The sequence below is a fragment of the Oryza glaberrima genome, chromosome 9 (assembly GCF_000147395.1).
Source record: "Oryza glaberrima chromosome 9, OglaRS2, whole genome shotgun sequence".
NCBI classification, from domain to species: domain Eukaryota; kingdom Viridiplantae; phylum Streptophyta; class Magnoliopsida; order Poales; family Poaceae; genus Oryza; species Oryza glaberrima.
The window spans coordinates 9,644,496-9,668,138 of NC_068334.1; the positions used below are offsets into that span (position 1 = coordinate 9,644,496).

The 23,643-nt window shown below is 42.0% G+C and overlaps 3 protein-coding genes across 9 annotated transcripts; 2 read left to right on the forward strand and 1 right to left on the reverse strand.

The window, feature by feature from the left end:
* Positions 1 to 624: 624 nt before the first annotated feature.
* Positions 625 to 2,131, forward strand: LOC127785269 (uncharacterized). Its single transcript, XM_052312704.1, has one exon. It carries the CDS (start codon positions 671 to 673, stop codon positions 2,084 to 2,086), a length of 1,416 nt encoding a protein of 471 aa, XP_052168664.1. The 5' UTR covers positions 625 to 670; the 3' UTR covers positions 2,087 to 2,131.
* A 5,041-nt stretch (positions 2,132 to 7,172) lies between these two features.
* On the reverse strand, positions 7,173 to 8,751 carry LOC127784151 (acetylserotonin O-methyltransferase 1). The gene is made up of 2 exons (XM_052311347.1): positions 7,915 to 8,751; positions 7,173 to 7,813 (listed from the first exon to the last, which is right to left on the reverse strand). Exons 1-2 carry the CDS (start codon positions 8,698 to 8,700, stop codon positions 7,514 to 7,516), a joined length of 1,086 nt encoding a protein of 361 aa, XP_052167307.1. The 5' UTR covers positions 8,701 to 8,751; the 3' UTR covers positions 7,173 to 7,513.
* A 7,204-nt stretch (positions 8,752 to 15,955) lies between these two features.
* On the forward strand, positions 15,956 to 23,004 carry LOC127785430 (uncharacterized). 7 transcript variants are annotated; one of them, XM_052312876.1, is made up of 8 exons: positions 15,956 to 16,646; positions 18,489 to 18,613; positions 18,729 to 18,936; positions 19,023 to 19,117; positions 19,281 to 19,703; positions 19,795 to 19,923; positions 20,398 to 21,268; positions 21,383 to 23,003. In XM_052312876.1, the coding sequence occupies exon 1, from the start codon at positions 16,012 to 16,014 to the stop codon at positions 16,594 to 16,596; it is 585 nt and encodes a 194-aa protein (XP_052168836.1). In that variant the 5' UTR covers positions 15,956 to 16,011; the 3' UTR covers positions 16,597 to 16,646; positions 18,489 to 18,613; positions 18,729 to 18,936; positions 19,023 to 19,117; positions 19,281 to 19,703; positions 19,795 to 19,923; positions 20,398 to 21,268; positions 21,383 to 23,003. The 7 variants fall into 7 exon arrangements, with proteins under 7 accessions (XP_052168836.1, XP_052168837.1, XP_052168840.1 ...); XM_052312877.1 differs by having other exon boundaries at positions 18,729 to 18,846; positions 21,383 to 23,002; XM_052312880.1 differs by having other exon boundaries at positions 18,729 to 19,117; positions 21,383 to 21,549; positions 22,344 to 23,001.
* The last annotated feature ends 639 nt before the right edge of the window (positions 23,005 to 23,643 follow it).

The window sequence follows — 23,643 nt, forward strand, 5'->3', positions numbered from 1 at the left end:
TCTTCCAATTATTTGGATGCTATAAATTCCTAACCCCTCCCGTTCCACACCCTAGAAGATGTTTTGGTATCTCCATCATTCGTCAGCAAGCCAGAGCGTGTTGACTTCGTACTTATGAAGGCAACAACCTGTATAAGGTGGTGTTTGGATCCAGGGACTTAACTTTAGTCCCTGTCTTTAGACATTAATTTAGAGTATTAAATATAGACTACTTACAAAACTAATTACATAAATGAAAGCTAATTCACGAGACAATTTTTTTAAGCCTAATTAATCCATAATTAGAGAATGTTTACTGTAGCATCACATAGGCTAATCATGGATTAGTTAGGCTCAATAGATTCGTCTCGCGAATTAGTCCAAGATTATGGATGGGTTTTATTAATAGTCTACGTTTAATATTTATAATTAATATTCAAACATCCGATGTGATAGGGACTTAAAAGTTTTAGTCCCATCTAAACAGGGCCTAATTCATATGCTTGGAGGGCGCTCCACTCCAGCTGTTGCAATAAAATATTCTCCTGCAATAATTTACAATGAACATTAGCTGCCATGAGAATCTTATACATAACGAGTGGGTGCATGCTACATTTTGCAGAGACGACATCGCATCCCAAAAAAAAAAAAAAACCCACTAGTGTTACGACCTGTACCTCTGCTGCTTCCCATGGAGCCAAAGGGGAAAGATTGCAGCAACAAGACTAGAAGCGGAAAGGCAATGGTGAGGAGGAGGTCGAACTCGAAGTCGGCGGCCGTGTCGCCGACGACGCTGGGTGACCTCCCCGACAAGCTCCTCGAGCACATCCTCGTCCGCGTCGCGTCGCCGGTCTGGCTCGCCCGCGCCGCAGGGACGTGCAAGCGATGGCGCCGCCTACTCGCCAACGACAACTTTCCGTTTCATATGGATCGCCGGCTCCCGAATCCGGTTGCCGGCCTCTACCATTGTTCTCGCCGCCGGCCCGACGGCCGCGGCCGCAGCAGCCGGCCGATCACCTTCGTCCCCTCCTCGTCGGCCGCCGCGCTTGGCGTCGACGCGCGCCGCCACTTCTCCCTCGACTTCCTCCCCGGCGGCCTCTCCTCCTGGGAGCTCGTGGACAGCCACGGGAGCCTCCTCCTCCTCGCCGCAACCAGCTCGACACGGCGCCGCGGCCACCGCCGCCGCCTCTTCCCCGACCTCGTCGTCTGCGAGCCGGTGACGCGGCGGTACAAACTGATCCCTCGCATGGAGGAGATGAAGCACCAGCGCTGCCTCGGCGTGTTCCTGCAAGGCTACCCCACGAGGACCAGCAGCAACAGGAGCAGCATCATGTCAAGCTTACGGGTGATCTGCGTGGTGTACATCGAGTACAGCGGCGTGTCCGATGGCATGGGCACTGTCAGGGCCTGTGTGTTCGACCCGAACGGGAGCAACAGCTGGAAACCGAGGCCACGCAGCGCCTGCTGGTACATGTTCAAACCTACCTGGAACATGGCATGGCGTGGCCTACATCTCCGGGGCTCTGAACACGCGCGCCTTCTCGGCCACGTGGCGGGCGCCGTGTTCTGGGCCATTGGAGGTGATGACGCCTTGCTAGTCCTCGACAAGCGGAGGACCGAGCTCGAGGTCCTCCGCTTACCGGGCAGTGTCCGAGCTTCGGAGCTCCGAGCGATCGTCGATGGTGGCAATGGTGACAACGATGGCAAGTTGCGTGCTGTATGTTTGGATGAGGAAAATGTCGTGAGGGTGTTTGCGACATGGCGTGGTGAGCATAGCAACGGCGAGTGGGTGCTTCAGAAGAGTCTCAGGTTAGAGGAGTCCACCATGGGATTGGCAGGGTACAAGGCTGGATACTTTCGCGGCGGCGCCGCCATGGTTGTCGCGGCGGCGAGCGCCGGATCGGTTGTGTTGGCTCCGGTGGAAGATATGACTTGGATGTTCTCCGTCGACCTTGAGACCATGGAGATAGCTGAATGCGAGGAGGTGAGCGTGGCTGTTTATCCTTGTGAGCTGCCATGGCGGCCTACGCTGCGAGCTTGTGTAACGCGTTGTGAGAGACGGGGCCGAGGTCGTTGCTCTCACATATGTATTTGTGACGATGCTTAATGTTCTTAACTTTAGAAGTTAATGTTCTATACTGGAATTTGAAGACCTCCTTTCAAACTTGTGTGATTTGCGTGATTTTTTTAGAATTTAGTTCAGGTTTCATAGAATTCACTCAAAAATTTTATGTTCTAACGGAGGATTGGGTTGCCACAACAATGCCTGGGCCAGTTGGAAGCCCACAAAGCCTGGGTGAGGCTGGGCCCTTACCCAGTTTTCTCTTAGCAGAAAGCCACGAAGCCTACGTGCTACATCCACATTGTCACAGACTCTACTCATCTGAAAGCCGTGACCACAGTACCACAGATGGCCGCCATCCATGAGGCCTTCTCCCTTACCCCTGAAAATTTGGTAAATTGACCTTTTTAAAAAACTTATTTTTAAAATAGGCTGTGTCGAAAACTAATTGTGAAAATAAACCGTTTTCTTAGTGTCGACTCCGATGGCACTAAACTATAACATCTCAGCGTTACGCGCACGGCTAAGAACCTATCCGAAACAGTTAAGTAGCCGTGACCACTACTTACATATTATATTAATTTTGTAGTTGTTGGTAAACAATCGAAACACTTAATAATTAAAGTTCTTTTAGATATTAACTTTTTGGAAGGGTCTATTAGTAAAATTGAAAAAAATAAAAAGTCTAAAAAATAAAAAAAAATCAAACTTATGCTAATAATTCACTAATGGGTAAATCACCAAATCATAACATATAAACTTCACTAAACCACATATATAAAAATTAACATATATAACCCTAAAATCAACATATATAAAAAAAATCATTGTGTCAGGGTTATGAATACTACATACCTAATAGTAGTTGACTAAATCTCGGCAGGACCCACCACATACCATGTCCTATACGGAAACAACCTGCGGATATAGGAGGAGTTCCGGATAAGGAAAGACAACCAGAGTTCTACATCGAAACGACAAGGACTACTCGGATTGTATCCATATTAGTTTCCCTAGTTCTACTTGGACAAGGGGACACCTATGGGTATAAATACAAGACCCCCTAGGAGGAGAGGGGAGACAATCAAGACAATCAACACCCATCACAATCTACGGAACAATAGATCAAGACAAAAGATCAACATACAAGCCTACATACACCAAGACAAGACGCCAGATATCGACTTCAGGGATAAGCACGGCTAGTCCCCTACGGTGTCTCTGGATACTGTCAGGAGAGACGAAAGCGTTATCTCTGATCTCGCCGGGCACGGATTCGAGGAGGAAGACTACCCTGTTGTCGACTACGAATCAGACCTTCAGACCGCCATGTCGACAACAGTTAGATAGGTTACCCCAAATATTGTACTGGTGTGATTATGGTGAATAAGAGCAACGACCGGCTTCGGCCAACAGGATGTAAGGTTATTACCTGACAATTCAGGGGCCCGAACCTGTATAAAAATCCTCGTCTTTGTCTCTTTTACCTCAGTCTCGCGTATACCCTAGTACCAATGATCCCCATACTATGCAAATACCGGAATCGCGACATCAAACGTCGACACATTGTTTCTTCTTTTCCAATCCTCCTCCAAGGCGTTTATAAAATTCATTATGCCATTTCTATACTCTTTGCTATGACGTCGCACAGTTCTTCCGTACATCCAATTTTGATCCATCGCTGCAAAAGTAAACAAAATATTAGATAAACATTTCGTAAGATAAGTATTACAAAATTAATGGAAATTGATTAGTATATTTCACTTACTTTTATGAATTTTCTTTTTTTTTTGAAAAAAAAGACAAAAACCGCCCCCCTTAATCTCCCACCAAAATAGTGAATAGTGGGATAACCATTCCCTAGGGGTTTGGAGTTTATATAGGGTGCAATAGACATCAGAAACGGCCACTGAACGGACATCGGTGACGGATACTCATTTATCTCAATTGGGCATAAAACTAAGCCTATCACCGATGACGAACATTAGTGACAGGCTTTTATATTATCTCAATCGGGTCTAGTTTAGTGCCCGTCAACGATGAGACTCATTAGTGATATGTTAGGGCCCGACAAAGATTACAAAGATAATCTCAATCGGGCCTAAACATAAGCTGGTCTCCAGTAGGTTTCATCAGCGATGGGCTCTAGAAACATGCATACGGATTATATCTGCGCGACAATATCTTTGTCGGTGTCTTTTTCGGCCTGTTTGAGATGACGATGTGGTGACGGCCCGCAAGCCCCTGACACGGCAAAGGCCGTTAGTGTTAAAGGAGTTATGTACTAGTGACTATCAAGGGCATCTCAAACCCAAAATATCTTAACGTGAAACAGAGCAATTAGTTTAAGAGCAAATGGCTCCGCAACTTGTTTCAGTCTCCTTAAAACTTATTCACATGTCACATGTGTGCACTGTGCACAGGGAAGTTAAGATGCTACTACCTCTGTCCCAGGTTATAAGATGTTTTTACTTTAGCCAAAGTCAAACTACTCTAACTTTAACTAACTCTATAGAAAAAAATAGTAATATTTACAACACCAACATAGTTTCATCAAATCTATAATTGAATAAATTTTCATAATATATTAGTCTTGGGTTAAAAATATTATTATTTTTTTCTACAAAATTAGTCAAACTTAGAGTAGTTTGACTTTGATAAAAGTCAAAACGTCTAACCTGAAACGGAGGAAGTAGCTATCATTCGTCAGCAAGCCAGAGCATGTTAACCTGAAACAGAGCGTCTTATAACCTGAAACAGATGTGAGCGTGGCTGTTTATCCTTGTGAGCTGCCATGGCAGCCTATGCTGCGAGCTTGTGTAACTCGTTGTGAAAAGATGGAGACGAGGTCGTTGCTCTCACATCTGTATCTGTGACGATGCTTAATGTCGTTAAGTTTAGAAATTATTGTTCTACTGGAATTTTAAGACCTCCTTTCAAACGTATGAAATTTTGCTTGTTTTTTTTAAATTTAGTTTGGTTTTCATAGAATTCATTCAAAAATATTTTTATGTTCTAACATAGGCATGGACTGCCACAGGACTGCATGGGCCAGTTGGAAGCCCACAAAGCTAGGGTATAGTTGGCCATATGGCCCGAGGCCCGATAGCCTGGCCCAAGGCATGGGAATTTGGCCCAGCCCAAGCACGACACGGCTTGACTGGGTTGGGCCCTTGCTGGCCCGTCCCGATAGCCGGGCCATGCCTAGGCTGCTTCCTCGGCACGGTGGGCTAGCCCGGCACGACACTGTCAAAGAAAAATAGTTGATGGATCCCATAGACTTAATTCAGCCATTTGAGGCATGATAGATGAGAAGAGAGATACAAAATAGATCTATTACAGCCATAAAAGACACATCTCTCTAGACGAGGAACAAAAATAGACTTATTTTATAGAAAAACATGATGAGCTGTAGTGCCTTTGGGCTGGCCTGGCATAGCCCGAGTCTTATTCAGCCGTGCCTAGGCCATGGGTGCAGCTCGTGGGTAGGCACGGCCCGACTAGGCATGTAAGTCGGGCCGTGTCGGCCCGACTAACCTCGGCCCAGGTTGGTCGTGCCTGGTCCAAGCCGGGCCAGGCAGCCCATTTGGCCACCTATAGGTGAGGCTGGGCCGTTACCCAGTTTTCTCTTAGGAAAAAGCCATGAAGCCTGCGTGCTACAGCCACATTGTGACAAACTCTACTAGCCGATACCATCGCAAAGCCGTCACACTACTACAGATGGCCACCATCCATGAGGCCTTCTCCTTACCCCTGAAAATTAGGTAAATTAACCTATTTAAGAAAACTTATTTTAAAATATGCCGTGCCAGAAACTAATTGTAAATATAAACCGCTTTGTTAGTACTGATTATGATGGCATTATGGTAAACATCTCACCAACACAAGTGATGCTAACCTCCTCATATGATAGAATATTTTGCGCAGACCCTTTGTGATAGCATTAGAGGTCTGGGCTAGTTGGTGTGGTTCTTTTGTTTCTACCCACACAATCAAGGTTCCAATCCCCTCTCTTCATATTTTATATTGTTTTTTTACTAACGTGGTCCTCACCTTTATTGTTTTTTAAAAAATCTTACGTCTTCAATATTCGTTTTAGTTATTTTGTTAAGTCATACATTATAATATATTTTATATAGTTTCCGATGCTGGCAGTGAGCTGTATATCATGGAGCAGTTCTATGATTACAAAATGGTCAATGTAAGCACCTATCTATCATATATCTTAGTTAATTTAGTTTGGTAGTTCAATTTACTTGTATCGGCTAAGATTCATTTTTGGGTTTATGTCGGTATCGGCTAAATTGTTTTACCAGATTAGATTAGCTAAGGTATCTACCACTCTGAAAATCAGTCAAGGGCTTGATTGTATAAATATTATGTTTTTTTTCATACTTTGCGCTGCATCAGCCCTACTCATGCTTAGAACCATAACCTCTAGCCTCCTTTTTGATTGCCAATAAGGGTTTCATTTAGGTTTCAGCCGATGAGTTATCTAGATATTGCATTGGCTTATAAAGATTACATACAAGTTGGATTTAGCCGATCGCAACAAAGGTTTCACTGTTTATCTAATCGTTTGGATTTGATGACATCGAACTTCTAGCTGATGTATGTTTTTACCTTTAGATCAGTGCTTATTCTATCATACTGTTAGCCAATTAGTTTCTATTAGATTATATTATTGTGTTGTTACACTATCATTAGCCGATTGTCTTCATTTACACCTAGTGTCAGATTCTACAGGAACCATATAACTGATAGCTCAAAATCCTATCGCTATCGGCTGGTATTGGCATCGACTGGAATTACTCCATTGGCTTATCAGCCGATTGGCTTATTGTTCTGCTATTTGTATATCTTGTCAGTTACAGGATCAAACTGACAGGCACGCCCGCATCTCATCAACCTTTGGACCTGCACTGGAGCCAAGCAGATCTCCTAGGCCGTTGAGTTCATCGACTTAGTTTGCACCAACACAGTTCTGACACCATCAGCCAAGCACGGATTTTCATCAACACCTCCCCAAGTAATGATTATCCTATCTAAGCATTGCCATTTTGCTCGCTTTGATACCACTTCCAGAAGAGAGGAACACACATGAACACAAAACAGAGCATAGCGAGATAGATTTGGTGCTGCGAACTGCCTTGCAGCTTTTCGGTTTTCTCTTCCTCTTATTATGTTGAATATAGGAATGGAAATTTTGGGCTAACAACATGCCCGAGACTTGAGCCACGATGCGCATAAGCCGTGCCATCCCACGGCGTGCGTATTATAGCTCATACAATAATAGGAAAATGAGAACGGTGGCCTTGGTGTGATCGTGCGCACTACTGACTCCTGAATAAAAGGAAATCAAAATACTAACATCAACCGACCGGTTTTTAAGTAACATATTATGCATTTTGTTCAATTATTTGAACTAGAGTAGGTCACATGGTGAGATGCACATGTACACCTCTAGGAGCATCAAGGGTAAACCTCAATGATTGATCGAACACCCAGCACCGGTATGATTTTGTAGTCACTAAATCCAGCCTCTAAGAAAATCTTCTTCCATTCATGCTCCTCCCGCTCGATGCCATCGGTGTACATCATGAAAACATCAAACAGAAGTTGCATCTCCTTGGGAACAGTTTCGTTTGATCCAATCCCAACAACCACCTCGATGAGTATTACCTTTCCTCCAGCATCTCTCGCTGAGATTGCCTCCTTGCACCGCCGCATAATCTTGACACAGTCGTCATGTTGCCAACAGTGCAAAATAAACTGAAACCACACGCAAAATTAAGACAAAAATTTCAAATTATTGAACAAGCCACTTACTAGTTAAAACTACTATATCGAAAAAGTTACTTGTATGGATGTACCTTAAGTAGCACAACATCGGCTGCTGGAATGAACTCAAAAAGATCACCGCCGACAAACTGGATGTTGTTGTTACTGGGAGCGTTGGCGACGATGTGAGGGAGATCCAACACCGTGCACTTGATGTCTGGGAATGCCCTCACTACGGCTGCAGCTACGGCGCCATAGCCACCGCCTACATCAACAAGCGAGTTGATGCCCCGGAACACGTTGCTGCTCTTCCTCAAGATGATATCCATGGCGACACTGCTATCCTCTACCATGCCAGCATTGAACACGCCGCCGTCTTTGGAATCGTTTGCTATCATTTCCCAACGGGTGCAGCCGTGCGCCACCTCGAACAGTGACATGGCGGCCGCCTGCTCGACGGTGAGCCACTCGTGTATGCTGAACTGAGAAGCCACGGCGACCGGGTTCACAAACACGCGCACCATCTGCGAGAGGCCGTGAGTTCTCTCGACGCCGTCGCTGAGGAGAAGGCGAGAGACTCGGGTGAGCGTGTAGGTGGCCTCGCCGTCGCGGCCATGGACGACGGTAAAGATGCCGGAGAGAGTGAGCACGCGCATGAGCCGCCGAAGGTGGGAGAGCTTCGTCGGGTGCAGCCCGACATGGGCGGCGAGGTCAGACAAGGTGGCAGCGCCGCCGTTGCAGTGGATGGCGTCGGGAATACGCAGGTCAGTGGCGGCCCTAAGCGCCATGGACTTGATGAAGGCCAAGCAGTGGTGGTAGAGCTCGATCTGAGCTTGGAGCAAGTCCTCCGTGCTCATCACCTGCTCATTTTGCGCCATGGTGTAGTTCTTCTTCGTGCAGTACTATATGTGCTACTGCTAGCTTATGGTGGGAGCTAGCCAGCTAGGGCTCTTAAATAAGATCAGTAGATGTGCAAGTTTAGTCATTATCTGTGGCAACCATGCCCAAGTTAGTATAGCATTTAAGCATTTGCCCATTTGGTATAAGTTTATCTGTTCAATTAACTGGACTGCCTTGTGATTAGAGCACCCGCAATGGTAAAGTAAGGTGCTCTCTATAAAACATGTACATCTCAGCAATAGACTAGATTAATAATAAACCACCTCAATATTATGTCTACATGGGTATCTATAGCTCTCTAATATATTGCCTTATTTTTCTCTATAGACTATCTCTAGATTAGTAGATAGCTTTGCTCTCTCTCTTTATTTAATCTCTTCCAAATAGAAAAATATGCTGACATGGATCTCTTGTAGAGAGCCTATAAATAATCATTGTGGGTGCCCTTAGTTGGCTAATTATGTCATTGGTTTAAGAATTGTAAGGGCTATAGCCTATAGCGGGACTGCCTCGAGTATCCACAAATGAATGAAGAGTCTGTAAAGAACAAAAATATTAACCGGTGAAAATCAAACACTACTATGCAGCTTTAGTGAATGTCTACTACTTTACTGGTTTTCTTTATTAGGATAATTAGGATAATTGTTGATTGGCTAGACCGTCGTCGAAAGCTCTATCTAGAGGTACGGGCCGGAAGCAGCCGAAGGAAAAATAAAAGATCGAATGGGCGATAGCGTGGGGCTTCAGGCTTCTCATGGTATGGTCCCGGGAGAGTCACGCATGGGCGATGGCGATGCAATGGCTAGAGGCGGACTTGGCTTCTCAGTCTCACTGCTCCTTACTGGCCTCCTGGCTAGGCCAATGCCCCCGGGTGCTTTTCTTTGTAGGAGGCATCATCACATCTTTCTTTTTTTTTTTTTTTACCCGGCCTCTATATCCAACCGGATATATGCAGCCTTTTAAAATTAGAAACTTAGCCCATTAAACATGAAACTTAGCACTTAAATAATCCAATCTGAAATTCGCTCTTATGGAGATTTGAACTCAGAACCTTAAGGTGCTACTCAGGTCACTGCAACCACTAGGCTATACACTAGTAAAAAAGGCTTTTTCCATACGGGCAAAAGGCATCTTTGCATGCGGTTGGGGCAACCGCATGGGAGAGAAGGTCTGCAAAAATCACCCTTTTCTCATGTGGCCGGCCCAACCGCATGCGAAAATCCCATTTTCGCATGCGGTTGCTTATACCAACCGCATGCGAAAATAAATTCAGCAAACAAAAAAAAATAAAAATCCAAAATATCCCAAACCCTAGCCCGCCGCCGCACGGTGCCGGATTCATCGCCCCCGTCGCCCGCCGGCGTCGCCGGCACCGGATCCGTCGCCCACACCGCCCGCCGTCGTCGCCGACACCGGATCCGTCGCTCCCGCCGCCCGCCATCGTCGCCGGCACCGGATCCGTCTCCCCCGGAGCCCGCCGTCGTCGCCGGCTCCGGATCCGTCGCCCCCGCCGCCCGCCGGCGTCGCCGGCTCCAGATCGGCCGCCCCCGCCGCCCTTGGCGCCACCCGAGGCGGCCGAGCCGCCCCCGCCGCCGCGGCGGTGAGGAGGGGGGAGGGGCGGTGAGGAGGGGATGGCGGTGGCGCCGCCGCCCGAGGTCGTCGTCGCCGCGGGGGTGGGCGCCGCCGCCGGATCCGTGTTGGAGGAGGGCGGGGGAGTCGCCGGCGACGACGAAGGGAGGTAGAGGAGGCAGATATCCACGCGGGCGGCCGCTCCCGCCGAACGCCGCCGCGTGCCATTGCGTGCCGCCCTCGGCCGCCGCCGCGTGCCGCCGCCTCGCGCCGCGCCGCCGCCCCCGCATGCCTCCTTGCCGCCGCCGCCTCGCGCCGCGCCGCCCTCGGCCGCCGCCACCGCGTGCCTCCTCGGTGTCGCCGACGCCCGCCCGTCTTGCTGTGTGTGAGGGGGAGAGAGAGAGAGAGAGAGAGAGAGGGAGGGAGTTGAGGAGAAGTAATGGTGGAGAGGAGATAAGAGAAGATAAGGTTGGAGATAAGGTTGCTGAAATTTTGAAGTGGTGGAGAGCGAGAGGAGGCAAATCAGACTTCTAGATAAAAATGAACATTAAATCTAATTTTGTGGTATTAAATGAACTATTGTGAAAAAGTTGTCAAAAACAAAGTTGTAGAGATCATTGAGATCTACCAATTTTCTTTTGGTCATTTCTCCATCCAAGTTTGATTGAGCTATATAAAATTTGAATTTTAAAATATAAGAAATTCAAATAATATTTTGAATCAATAAATGATTTCAAATGGAAAAGTTGTGAACAACAAAGTTGTATAACTTATCAAGATCTATAACTTTTGTTTTGGTCATTTTTCTATATGACTTTGTTTGAACAGTTTGAATTTGAATTTCAAATTATAACAACTTCAAACAGCATTTTAAAATACTAATTGATTTCAACTGAAAAAGTCATCAATAACAAAGTTGTATAAATCATCAAGATCTATAACTTTTATTTTGGTCATTTTTTCATCCGACAAAGTTATTTGTAAGATTGTTCACAAAATGTACATATGTCTTATATAGTTTATAAAACTATAAGAGAGATGTACATTTTATGATCAATCTTACAAAAATCTTTGTCGGATAAAGAAATGACCAAAATAGAAGTTATATATCTTGATGTGTTATACAACTTTGTTGTTGATGACTTTTTCAGCTGAAATCAATTACTGCTTCAAAATATTATTTGAAGTTTTGAAATTCAAAGTTTTAATTGATAAAATAAAGTCACAAGAAAAAATGGCCAAAATAATAGCAGTAAGAACACAATAACATAATAGAGGATGATTTTAGAAACATTTAGAAAAAAAAGAATCATCTAATTTGAAGTGCATATGAGTGAGATACACTAGTTTCAAATTTTTCAAATTTTATTTTTCCAAATTTTTCAAATTTGGAAAAATCGATTTTTCCATACGGGCGCTTAAGAGCTCATTTTTGCATGCGGCTGTCTTAAGAGGCCCGTATGGAAAAATCGATTTTTCCATATGGGCCACTTAAGGGGCAGCATGCAAAAATGACCCTCGATTTTTGCAGACGCCACTAGTTATGGTCCGTTTGCAAAAATCAAGGGGCCTCGTACAGAAAAATCACTTTTGTAGTAGTGATATGCCCTTTCACATCATCACATCTTTCTATCCCTCCACTTTTGGTCTCCAAGTGAAAACCTTGATTCGATTTACCGGACTAGCGGCGGCAGCATCTCACGACGGTCCTCAGTGGAGGCGTTGCTTTGGAGGATCTTCTTCTTCGTGTTGTAGTGGCCATTATTTGGAACATATGTCAGCTTGATGGCGGTGGCGGTGGTAAGATTTGGGTGAATGACTAATTTACAACTTAATTACACTCCAATGATATGTTCCATTTCGGTTTGATGTTGGTCACCAACGGTGATGTGAGGCGGAATTCGATCGGCACCGCAATCGTATGCTGATTTTGTACATTAGGTTTCCTGCTTTGAGGAAGATAAATGGCCCCATCGTTTGGCTTGAATTAGCCAAACGGTATATTTGCCAAACGAAAAATAATTTGTAATTGAAAATTTTATATACATGTTCTTAGCGACCTAAAAGCAAAGGCTGAAAAATAAAATTTGATGAAAAACCCCAAAATCAACTTCAAATTTAAGGTTGAAAATTTAAACTTTAGATAATAAGTATAAGCATAAGCGAAAGATAAGGCTAAAATAAAATTTGATGAAAAACCCCAAAATCAACTTCAAATTTAAGGTTGAAAATTTAAACTTTAGATAATAAGTATAAGCATAAGCGAAAGATAAGGCTAAAAGATTACCTATAACTTGTGAGTCACTAAAAAAGCTAGTATGTAGTTTATCGTCAACTATACATATATGAAGGTGTAGTGATATCTCTGTATTTAGACTATTGTTCTAAGTGGCTTTCCTTTTACATATTGCAACCTCTATAACTTTATTAATTAGTTATATAGTTATAGTTTGTTAAAAAAGACCGAAATAAATTCTATTATTAAAAGTAAAATAAATTGAAATGGGGAATCACTCTCGTAAAAACTATACTTTTTATAGTAATTGTTAATTGCATTTAGCAACATAGTATATTTGTGTATAAGAAAATTTTATTTCATTCTCAAAATATCACGCGTTTCGTCCTGTATCAGTGCTGGGTCATAATTAACATGCTGTAATCATAGGACGTACCACTGTAGCAGTGATGTAAATCACTCGGAGAAAAAATTTGTTGTCCTTAAATACCTTTGTCTTTAACTCAAAAAAAAAATACCTTTGTCTTATTAGTAGGAGTATCAAATTTAATCATTTATACTTCCTCCGTTTCACAACGTAAGTCATTCTAGCATTTTCCATATTTATATTGATGTTAATGAATCTATATAGATGAATGTGGAAAATGCTAAAATGACTTACATTCTGAAACGGATGTAGTAGCTTTTTTTTTTTTTTTTCAGAAGTACTACCAATCATCTATACTAGCTAGTGGTAGATTTGTGCACAAACTCTATGGAATCCGCACCTTATACATCCACCCACGTGTTACCGACAAGGAAAGGAAACTGATTATGAAGTGAACCTAATTCAGTACGAAGAAATAAGAATGGACAAGGCTAAATAGTTATCTGATGCTATCCAAAAATTCCCACTTCTAAATTTGAATCTAAGACAGTGTATATCCAGATTCTCCCTCTTGACTCCTAGCGGAGCCTCCCAGCGCACGTGAGCCCAACCCATGTAGATGTAGATGGGGTTTTTAAAAACAAATTGAGAAAATAAGTTTATGAAAAGAAAACAACAATATTAACTAAATAAAAATTAATTCTAATTTATAGGTATTCGTGTGTAAAAACTCTATATACATATAGATATATGCGTATAGACATATAGATATAAACATTTAATATATAGCAACATTATGTATAAAGGAGTTGAATCCAAATCCAAATTCGAGTTGGGCATAGACTGTTTGATGAAAAACACACAGAAGTAGAGAAACCGTTTATTTTATTAATAATTATTCATTAACATCAATGTTTTATAAATACAATATGTTTTCACATGAGTTCATCTTTTGCTTTCACGAAGATGCTTAATGGAGAGGATATCTTGATAGGATATTGTGTAGTTCGTTAATTCCTGGTGCCTATGTGGCTACTAGTTAATTACATCCACCGGACAAGCTTATAGAATATCTCTGATTAAGTTGTACTTGTGTCATCATCTTCAAAATTATTTGTTCACGGAAGGTGTTTAAGGATGGTGAAGATTTAATGTTGAGTATGATAAAACGAGTGGCTTTGTTTCACCGAACCTGGGCACGATACATCAGTGTATAGAAAAGGTGCCGCGATGAAGGGGATCTTCAGTTCCCACTCATGAATTCCAGCTTTTTTACGTGGGTTTGTGGTTGTTTTTCCTCGTCGGTACCTAACAATGTGGATTTGTGTGTTTTTTTTCTCATCAGTGCCTAACAACGGTGTATCCGTTACTATCTGTTTGGACGCATTAATAATGTAGTGAACTGGTCTTATCAACACTCAGCAATAATTTTATCTAGCATTTTTGTCATAGACATATATATGTGGTGCCCAAGAACGGTGTATGTATTCCTGTCTGTTTGGACGTATTAATAATATAGCGATATGATATTGTCGACACTCGGTCATAATTTTATTTTATCTTGCATTTTTCTTTTATGATAGTCATATCTGATGGCAATAGTTTTGTCAACTTTAGCCAATTTGTATGGTCCAGTCTCATCGGTGTCAGAAGTAACGTAACGTGGATGATGTATTTTTAACCTCCAATCCTCGTTGCAGCTTGCTTATTTTGTATGGATGGTATTTCTTTTCATAGGAATTTGGGACTTTCTCACGGCATGTACACCATGAAAACATGTATGTTGATTATCAAAAATACGTGGATAGTCCAATCAACATATCAGATATACCAAATTTTGCAACTTTGAGAAGAAAAAGGCAATCTTATCACCAATAATAGTGGTCAGATATTAAAAAAAATATTTATACAACAGGTGAGATAATTTGATACCAAGTATAGTTTCATAGTGTCCCAATCGATATCAAGAAAAGAGATACTCCGATAATCCAGCAGAACAACTGGTTTACCAACAGGGGAATTTATTCATCATACTCGATCACCACCTAGCACGATCCATCTCGACATGTGACATCGGCTCGATGACACGGGGATGTTTATTTTTCACTACGCTACGCCCGCGAGCTGCCCATGATGACAGTGACCTATTTAGATTCTAACTCTTTTATTTAAACTTCCGATTTTTCCATCACATCATTTTAATTTCTTCAAACTTTCAATTTTAACGTGGAACTAGACACAACCAGTGTCACTATGTTTCTCTAGAGTCTCCATCTATTCTCTTAGTCTCCTCCCTTCAGCCGGGGTCTGTGTCTTAGGCAGCGACGATGGAAACGAACCTCTGAGAGCTTCCAGCGTAAGGCCGAGTTTAGTTTCAAACTTTTTCTTTAAACTTTCAACTTTTCTATCACATCAAAACTTTCATACATACACAAACTTTCACTTTTTCATCACATCGTTCCAATTTTAATCAAACTTCTAGTTTTTCGTGTACTAAATACACCCTAAGATGATGACATTCACGAATTGACCTCCTTGATAAGCCCACGTACGCTTGGACGGGTTAATCCACATGACCTGCTAAAAGAAATCAGCGTACGCTTACGATTAACGTAGTAGTACTGCTAATGACAGTGGTCTCCGCATTTCATTTCTTAGGATGTGTTGTCTGATTTATAGTCGATCTCTTTTATACATTTGAACTATATATCACCATCATCTTTTATTCAAAATATGCGGCAAAACGAGTCTAACATTGAATATATTCGGATACGTTTATTATTCCTAAACTTGACATGATTATTCACATTTGTGGTAGACGCTTGTGAAGATTTCATCAATTGTAAGATATGTTGATACAGCTTTTTAGATGTGTTTATAAGGGTAAGGTGAGTGCGCGTGTAAGCGTTCATAAGGACGAGCGTACATGTGTTTTGTGCGTGTCTGTATTTGTATATTTTTCTAAAAAAGAAAAGAAAAGAAATTCTACTGCGGGCTGCCTGGGCCGATTGGAAGCCCACTTCCCACGGGCTAGGCCTTTAATTATACAAACCCACGAAGGCCCCTTCGTCGCCGACTCTACTAGCCGGTGGTTACTTCTCGAAGCCGCCGCTACAGATGGCCGACGAAGGCGAGCTCCTCGCCGGCGGCGAGCCCGTCCGGCCGCCGCGGCTGGAGGACGCGGGGCTCGAGGACTGCGCCCTCCCGCCGGAGTCCATCGCCGAGGCCTTCTCCCTCGCCGCCATGGCCGTCTCGTCCCGCCTCGCCCATTTCTCCCTCTCCGACGACGACGACGACGACGACGAGGACCTCCTCCTCCCGCCGCGTGGCGGCGGCGCCGGGGGATGCGTGGAAGACTCGGGCCCGACGTGCGGGGACATCCCGGATGCCCTCGTCGGGGTGGGAGGCGACCGCGGGAGCGGCGCCGACGAGGTCGTGGTGGTCGGCGGCGGAGGGGGTGAGGGCGGAGACGAGGTGGTCGTCGGAGGGCGCGGGGACGAGGAGGATAGGGTTGTGGTGGTCGGGGAGGAGCGGGGCGAGAAGCTTGGTTCTGACAATGGCTGCGTCGAGGGGATCCGGGAAGGAATCGCTGATTCGGATCGCGGAGAAGGCAATGGAGAAGAGGGGAAGGAAGAGAAGGAGGAGGAGGTGGAGGTGGTGGTGGCGGTGGAGAAGGCGATCTTGGTGGAAGATTTCGCGTGAGCTCGATTGGTAACTCTACTACTACCTTCGAGCATAGCTTGAGCAAAGATGTGAGCTACTTATTTTTTTTCAAATTCAGTTTGTTTTGTTCAAGCAAAGAGTCTCTAAATCCACTACGAGATCGTTTTCTTGTACTTGTTGTTTTATTATTATGTAATGTGATGCTTGGGTTTTAGATCAGATGAAGTTATGTTTCTATTATGATCTGTAGATTACGAATTGCTTATTACGGATGGATGTTGTTGTTCCCCTGCAGGATATGTCTTCAACTCAGTGACTAATTTAGTTTTGAAAAGCTAAAAATGCAACTGATCTTAGGTTTGTGTTTAAATTGATACGAAGAACTAAGAGAATCTTGCACAAAATTATTTTTGACATTACAATCGACTGCAAGAACGTTGTTAAACTTATTTTCCAACCAATTCAGTAAAGTTTTATTCAATGTCAATGAAAAGCTCTAAATCTCTGTTCAAGTTAAGAAGCATAAAAGTGTGAACATCGTACACCTAAAAGAGGAATACGTTATATATTAATGTTGTGTTGGAAATGATTTGTTACGGAAATTCACAGTTGCTGATGCAAACAGATCTTGTAAGAGATTTTACATGAGAAGTGTAAGATCTTTGAGAATGTTAACGGCTTAGTGTGCTGACATATTGGTGTAGCATTATTTAGTCAAAGTAAATGGTAAGTTGGAAACCTTGAATAGGTTGCTTGTGTTGAGAGCACATTTTATCACTGGAGTAAGAACAGTTACTGAAGCACATGTCTTTGCTGAAATTCAGTCATGGAATATGTGAAAGCTTGGAATGTCTGAAAAAAGAAAAGCAAGCAGTATTTTCTCTTTACAGTACAAAAATATCCAGATTAACTAGTGGAATAACTTGAAGAATTTTGCATTGACTTTACATGGTAACTCAATCACAATCAGTTACTTTTTTGTGCAACATATCAATGTGAGGGGTAGCTGTCTGCAATTCACTGACTGATGAATGATCAGCTACCTCTGTGTAAATATGGAGCACTACAGAAGCTCAAAGTTAGGTGTTTTCACCCTAATGATTCTATACCAATAGCGTCTCTGCCCCTTCTTTTTGTTCCATCAATATAGCTTTGCAGCCCTTCTGGCAGCTTCCATGACCAAGTTTGTAGTACTAATTTAAGTTTAGTACCATATTGGTTTTGGTCTAGACTAGAAGTCCTCATGCAGCCCACATATTTGGGTCTTCGCCTGCAACATCAATACATCATTTCCCTAACAATTTTTGAACCTAAGCACAAAATAATCCAATTTTCATCTAAAAATAGCTATGCATATTGTGTTGTACTATTACTATTTATTGTGTTTATACAAATGAAGAAAACTGGACAGTTTTTCTTGACCTAAATGGAATATGGCAATACTACTTGTGGCTTTCATAAAGCAGAAATACCTTTGGCTGGACATTGCTGCTGATATGTGGATACGGTAAGATATTCAGAAGGATCCAATTAGTTTTCTTGGATTTCTTTGCTTCATGAACTACATATTTATAGCACAAGGGCTGTTGGGTGCCTGGGGCTCCTGTGGCCCTCAACTGATTGAGAACATAGATCGTGCTAACTGGATCTTTTGTATGTGCATGAATCATTTTGTTGGCAATATCCAGTGCCATCATTTCTGACCTGATATGGATAATTGGTCATGTTTCTTGCTTCCCTCAAATCAGTTTATATGTGCAATCTTTACTAACGTCCAGGCTGCACTAGTAAGCAAAATAGTTTTAGCAGCACTAGTACGCAAAATAGTTTTAGCTAGTGCATCTAGTAGTAACAGGGATTTGTAAATGATATAGAAGAAAGATAAAATACTTCATAATATGATGACACTTTTCATATTTCTCATTATTTAGGTTGAGAATAGAGACTTGAGAGGCATATCAAAATTTGGCTCTTTCAATGGAACTTGTTGCCCTGTTTGTAATCCACGTAAGCTAGACCTGGCATGCTTACATTGCCTATACTTATGACTTACAAGGTACATTGACAAACATAAGATCCTGGGGCTCATTAATTGTTATTTTTAAGAACAAAAGTACAAGAGATTGGCCATTTGTCACTCCTAACAGATAAGCAAAATGATTACATTTCAGGGCCTTATCAAGTACTGATGCTATCACATGAAGCATACTAACAGTTTCACATGGGAGAAAATATTACTGCGCAGAAAAATGAGCCTACATCATTGCAGTTGTTGGTATCTCTATCAAAGTAAATGCACCAACAAGAGCTTAGATCAGTCTCTGTGTTTTTCTCCCTTGCTGAGAGGCATTACAAGTGTCACTGCCAATGAGGCACATGGTTGGTCTAGAAAGTAGGACATATGAGTGTCCTTGCTTTTTTTTAAGACAAAATTTGATACCTGTAGTTATTATTTGACCTTTCAGGTACCTGGCAAAGGGCCTCTGTGTTGCCATGACTGTTGCATCCCGGAATCCTGTGTAAACGTTCAAAGAATACATTTTATCATCATAACACATAGGTTATGGCTGCTTTTAATTTTTTTCCCCTAAAGATATCAGGTTTCTCATAGTATTTTTCAATAGGATTTTTACTATGTTAGTAACTAGAAAATAAAGTTCTTGAGATACAAACATTGGATGATTGGTGTAGTCATTCTTCCCCCTTTTCTGGTTGTAATGCAGCTAATATTGGCAAAGCTTCTGGATTGGAATGGAAGTACATCTTGCTGCCATCCAAAAATGGAATGGTTAGGGGCAAATTGAAGATGTTCAATGCCTCTGCTATCACTAGTACTCCCAATTTGTTTCTACCAAATGTATATTTTGAGGCATGATCTTCATCTGGATCCCCAGCGCGTGCTATCCAAATAACATTCCACCATGAAGAAGAATGGAGCTCCTTGCATGGGACCAAGATAAGCTGCAAATTCGAAAGGAATGGCTATAAAGCTTGTGGTGCAAATGAATTTTGGCACGCAACTGTTGATGCTGTTCCTTCTGGGTCTTTTTCTGTTCTTTGTTTGGCTTGTGACTGAAAGCAACCATTATCATCATGTGAAGCCATGCATAACAGCGGTGATCAGGAAAGAGAATCCTCCATGAAAGGTATGGAATATCTCAGTCATGCCATGAGTGAATGATTCATTACCCTGAAAAGACTTATATCTCATTGTCTGTAGACTGTATTTGATGATAGGTACTACTACAACTACTACGTAATGTCCCTACAAGGAAAGGAAAGTCCTCACAGATTGGATCTACATCTAATTGTCAAGTTGTCATACTCCTTGCTGGAGAGGGTCCTACGACTTCTCAAATTCTCAAGGTATGTTTATATTACTTATTCAGTTGGAAAAGCAAAATATGCAATCACTGGTAAGCCTGCATGCGTTTAGATGGCAACTTGCAGCTAATCTGGTCGTATTACATCATTAATGGCTGGCTTAGTTTCTGGAGATCTGTGTTCATTTGAAACAAAATGAACATGGCATGTGGGCTGTGCATATGTCTGTAAATGCGGAGTACTAGTACTGCCTAGTTGCTGAATGGGATACTTATTAGCGTGCCCCATTGGTAATAAAATGTCAGATCCCCAGCCTGTGTTTTCATCTTCATGTCTCTTTCCAAGAAAACTAGAAGTTTGAGCTTCGCTTATTCTGTAGATAAGGATTGAAGGAACCCTGCGTCGGACAGAAAACTCTGCAATTTGTTTCATAATTCAACCATGTGAAAATTTTGCTTAATTCAGACAATGCTGAGCAAGCATGGCTTATCTGATATGCAAACTTTCATATTGCAGTGATGTCTAGCAGAGCAGTACCTTGCCAGCATGGTACTGACTCGTTGTTTTGTCCTTCTCCAGCAGGGCACGATCTTCTCTGGAATAGTACTTCTATGTGGTCTGATCCGATGCAAGGTCATGAAAATCCCTTAACTTTAGGTCCTGTTCTTTTCCACTTACCGAATATGGATTATGGCAGGCACGCTTTTCACGCTTCTATACAATATTATTTTTCTGAAAACTTTCTTCATCAGGTATTTCTTTGATAACTTTTATAAACCAACTATTCTACTTTTATAATATCTAATCCATTCATTTGTGCTCTTAAATAATTGTTATAAACTCAGCTTGATCAATTATCTTGAAAGATGATGGATATAAGCCTTGTTCGGTTAATCTCAAGGGGATTTGGAGAGGAATCATCCCCCTTAACTTCCACTAATCACTTCCTTTTGGAGATTAACCGAATAAAGCCTTATACGGTTATATGCTACTACCTTTATCCTAAAATATGAATATGAATAATTGTGTGTTCAAATTTATAGCTAAAAGGTGCTATATTCTGGGACGGAGGTACTAACAGCCTCATCTTTTCGCTTATGTTTATACTTATCAGCTAAAATTTAAATGTTTAACCTTAAATTTGAAGTTGATTTTAGGGGTTTTTTATCGTAATTTATTCTCCAGCCTTTGCTTTTATATCGTTAAGAACACGTGTATAAAAGTTTTATTCACAAATTATTTTTCATTTGCAAATATGCTATTTCGTTTTTTTATCCAATATGCCAAAGGATGATGCTAAGTTGCTAACCCACCCCTCAGCATTCAATGGTTCCAGTTGCATATTTTGTCCGTACAGTTGGAAGGAGTAGGTGGAACGGTGGAAAGGGTATCTTCTTTCTCAGATTTGTCTGAGTTATTCCTATCTGCTATACTAGTACCTGCACCACTCTCACACACGCGTGTACCATGTGCTGTTTTTTTTTTTTTAAACTCCTCTCAGATCAGAGCATGACTTCTCGGGATCGAGACTTGCATGTGGCCGCTGAGAGGATGTACAAGAGAATTCGATCTGGATCCTGGCCAGACTGAACTACTCCTACTCCATTGCCAAACTTCTCTGAGTTCTGATCTGAATAGCATCTCTGGATTCTGGCATTCTTAAGGCAAGTCCAAGAAAGTTTGTGCGAGCCGTCCATCAAACCGATTGGACGGCTCACATGACTGGAGCCTTATTCCCTTGTTACTTCCTTCAACTCAAAATAACTTCATTTTTTTTTTATCTTAGATGCTAAAAACAAGATGAGCGCAGATCCTCTGTTGTAATGCACATGCAGTATGTGTCAGTGTGTCACTGACATGTGGGCCCGAAGCAGGTGGGACCCACGTGTCAGTGACACCTACTGCAGGTGCAGTACAGCAGACGATTCACACACAAACAAGATAGAGGAACCAAAGTACCCTACATTAATAAAAGTAGTATTCTTAAGTGGGTAGGTGAGAGTAAGCCAGGGGTATTAAAGGAATAGGTTTTTGCGGACCGAGATATACGAGAGGATAGAAACGAACTTATTTTGGGACAAATGATTGAGGCTAAAAGTAAACTTATTTTGGATAGTACTCCCTCCATCCCATTTGAAGTACAGTTGTGGGTTCCAGTACTCGACATTTGACCGTCCATCTTATTTGAAAAATTTTATGAAAAAATTTAAAAAATAAGTTACGCATAAGGTACTATTTATGTTTATCATTTAATAACAATGAAAATACTAATCATAAGAAATTTTTAAATAATATGGATGGTCAAACGTTAGACACTGAAACCCACAACAACACTTAGAATGGAACGGAGGGGTAGTAGATCAGATAGGGAGCAGAAGTGCACTGACAGTTTTGTCCCTGTTTAGTTTCTCTTTTACGTGTAACCTAATCTGATTAGCAGAAAGATCACATGGACCAGCGAGGTGATGTGATGCACTGTGCCTGCTGGCTTTCACTGTCGATTGGAGAGGGATCTTGGCAGCATTCTGGTTGCACTGTGCGCCCCATAAGCTCTCCGGCCTTGTGCTATCCTGTTGCTGACGCTGATGTGAGCTTCAAGCAGATGCAATGCTAAAATGCTTGGCTGTGAGATCTCCAACAAATTTGTTTTTCGAGAACAAGTAGGAGATCCACGTACTTTGATATCAAATGAGATCAAGTTTAGTGGCAACTTGGCAAGATGTAAATTTGATGCTGTGCAAGGGCTTGTGGTCCGTACGTACTAAGATCACCCAACATTTTTTATTAGAGGGATTCTGCAGAAATAAATAGAAAATTTTACAATAGCTCCATATATTTTGGTACAAGTTACTTACGATTACGGGTGTGTTCGGTAGCCATTTACGTGGCAGCGCTATGGATGCGGCTGCGATGCATGTTATGAGCGGCTGTGGCTGTGTTGCTTGCCGCTACAGCTGGTTGCGGCTGCACCGCAGCCATGCCAGCCAAACAGGCCCTATAAGGGTTTTGACATGCTACATATAGATACTATAGTTCTATAAAACCATACTAGTAACTATTTTTTCTTTCAGCTACTAAACTACGAAATTCTAAACTTGTATCCGAAATTTATGAGGTTATTAAATCCATCAACTAAATGTTGTACCTATCTAAGTTACTTCTTCCGTCCTAATAATTCTTAGCTTCAAATCTGTACATATGAATTTGGATAAGGTTTGTCCAGATTCATAACTAAAATTGCTATTGTTTGGGATAGAGGGAGTAGATATTTTTCATTGTGCTACAATATTAATTAAATTAGTTAACGGTGTGGTTTATAAAACCTTAAGATCATAAAAATCTAAGGATATGTTAATGTGTCAAAACTATTGTGTTTTCTATAGGAAAAGGCTAATATTGTGTACAGTTTTTTTTTTCTTATAGAACTCTTGAAAAGGCTAACGTGGCATGTTGACTTGTGGGTAAATCTAGATTCTCTATGATTTTTTCTATAGTAAAATCAAACCGTTGATAGCTTTGTAAGAGTTGCGGCAGCCATCTTTTCTACAACACGAACTCAGGTTCATTGAAATTTACTATTTACTCATAAATAAATTACGAGTTTTTCAGTGAATGTGACATCACATTTTGGTATTCGTCAACAGTTGTCTGGATGCACTTAAATGAATGGATGACACAACCCGTCTCTTGCCAAGTTTTTAGGACTATGGCCCTATTTAGCTCCACACAAAAATTTTATACCCTTTCATATCGAACGTTTGA

Excerpts from the sequence above, each read along its gene's own strand:
- LOC127785430 (XM_052312881.1), top strand. The coding sequence starts at position 16,012 with ATGGCCGACGAAGGCGAGCTCCTCGCCGGCGGCGAGCCCGTCCGGCCG.
- LOC127785269 (XM_052312704.1), top strand. The coding sequence starts at position 671 with ATGGAGCCAAAGGGGAAAGATTGCAGCAACAAGACTAGAAGCGGAAAG.
- LOC127784151 (XM_052311347.1), bottom strand. The coding sequence starts at position 8,700 with ATGGCGCAAAATGAGCAGGTGATGAGCACGGAGGACTTGCTCCAAGCT. Across the intron at positions 7,814-7,914 it reads CCGATGTTGTGCTACTTAAG|TTTATTTTGCACTGTTGGCA; the intron begins GTACATCCATAC and ends GTGTGGTTTCAG.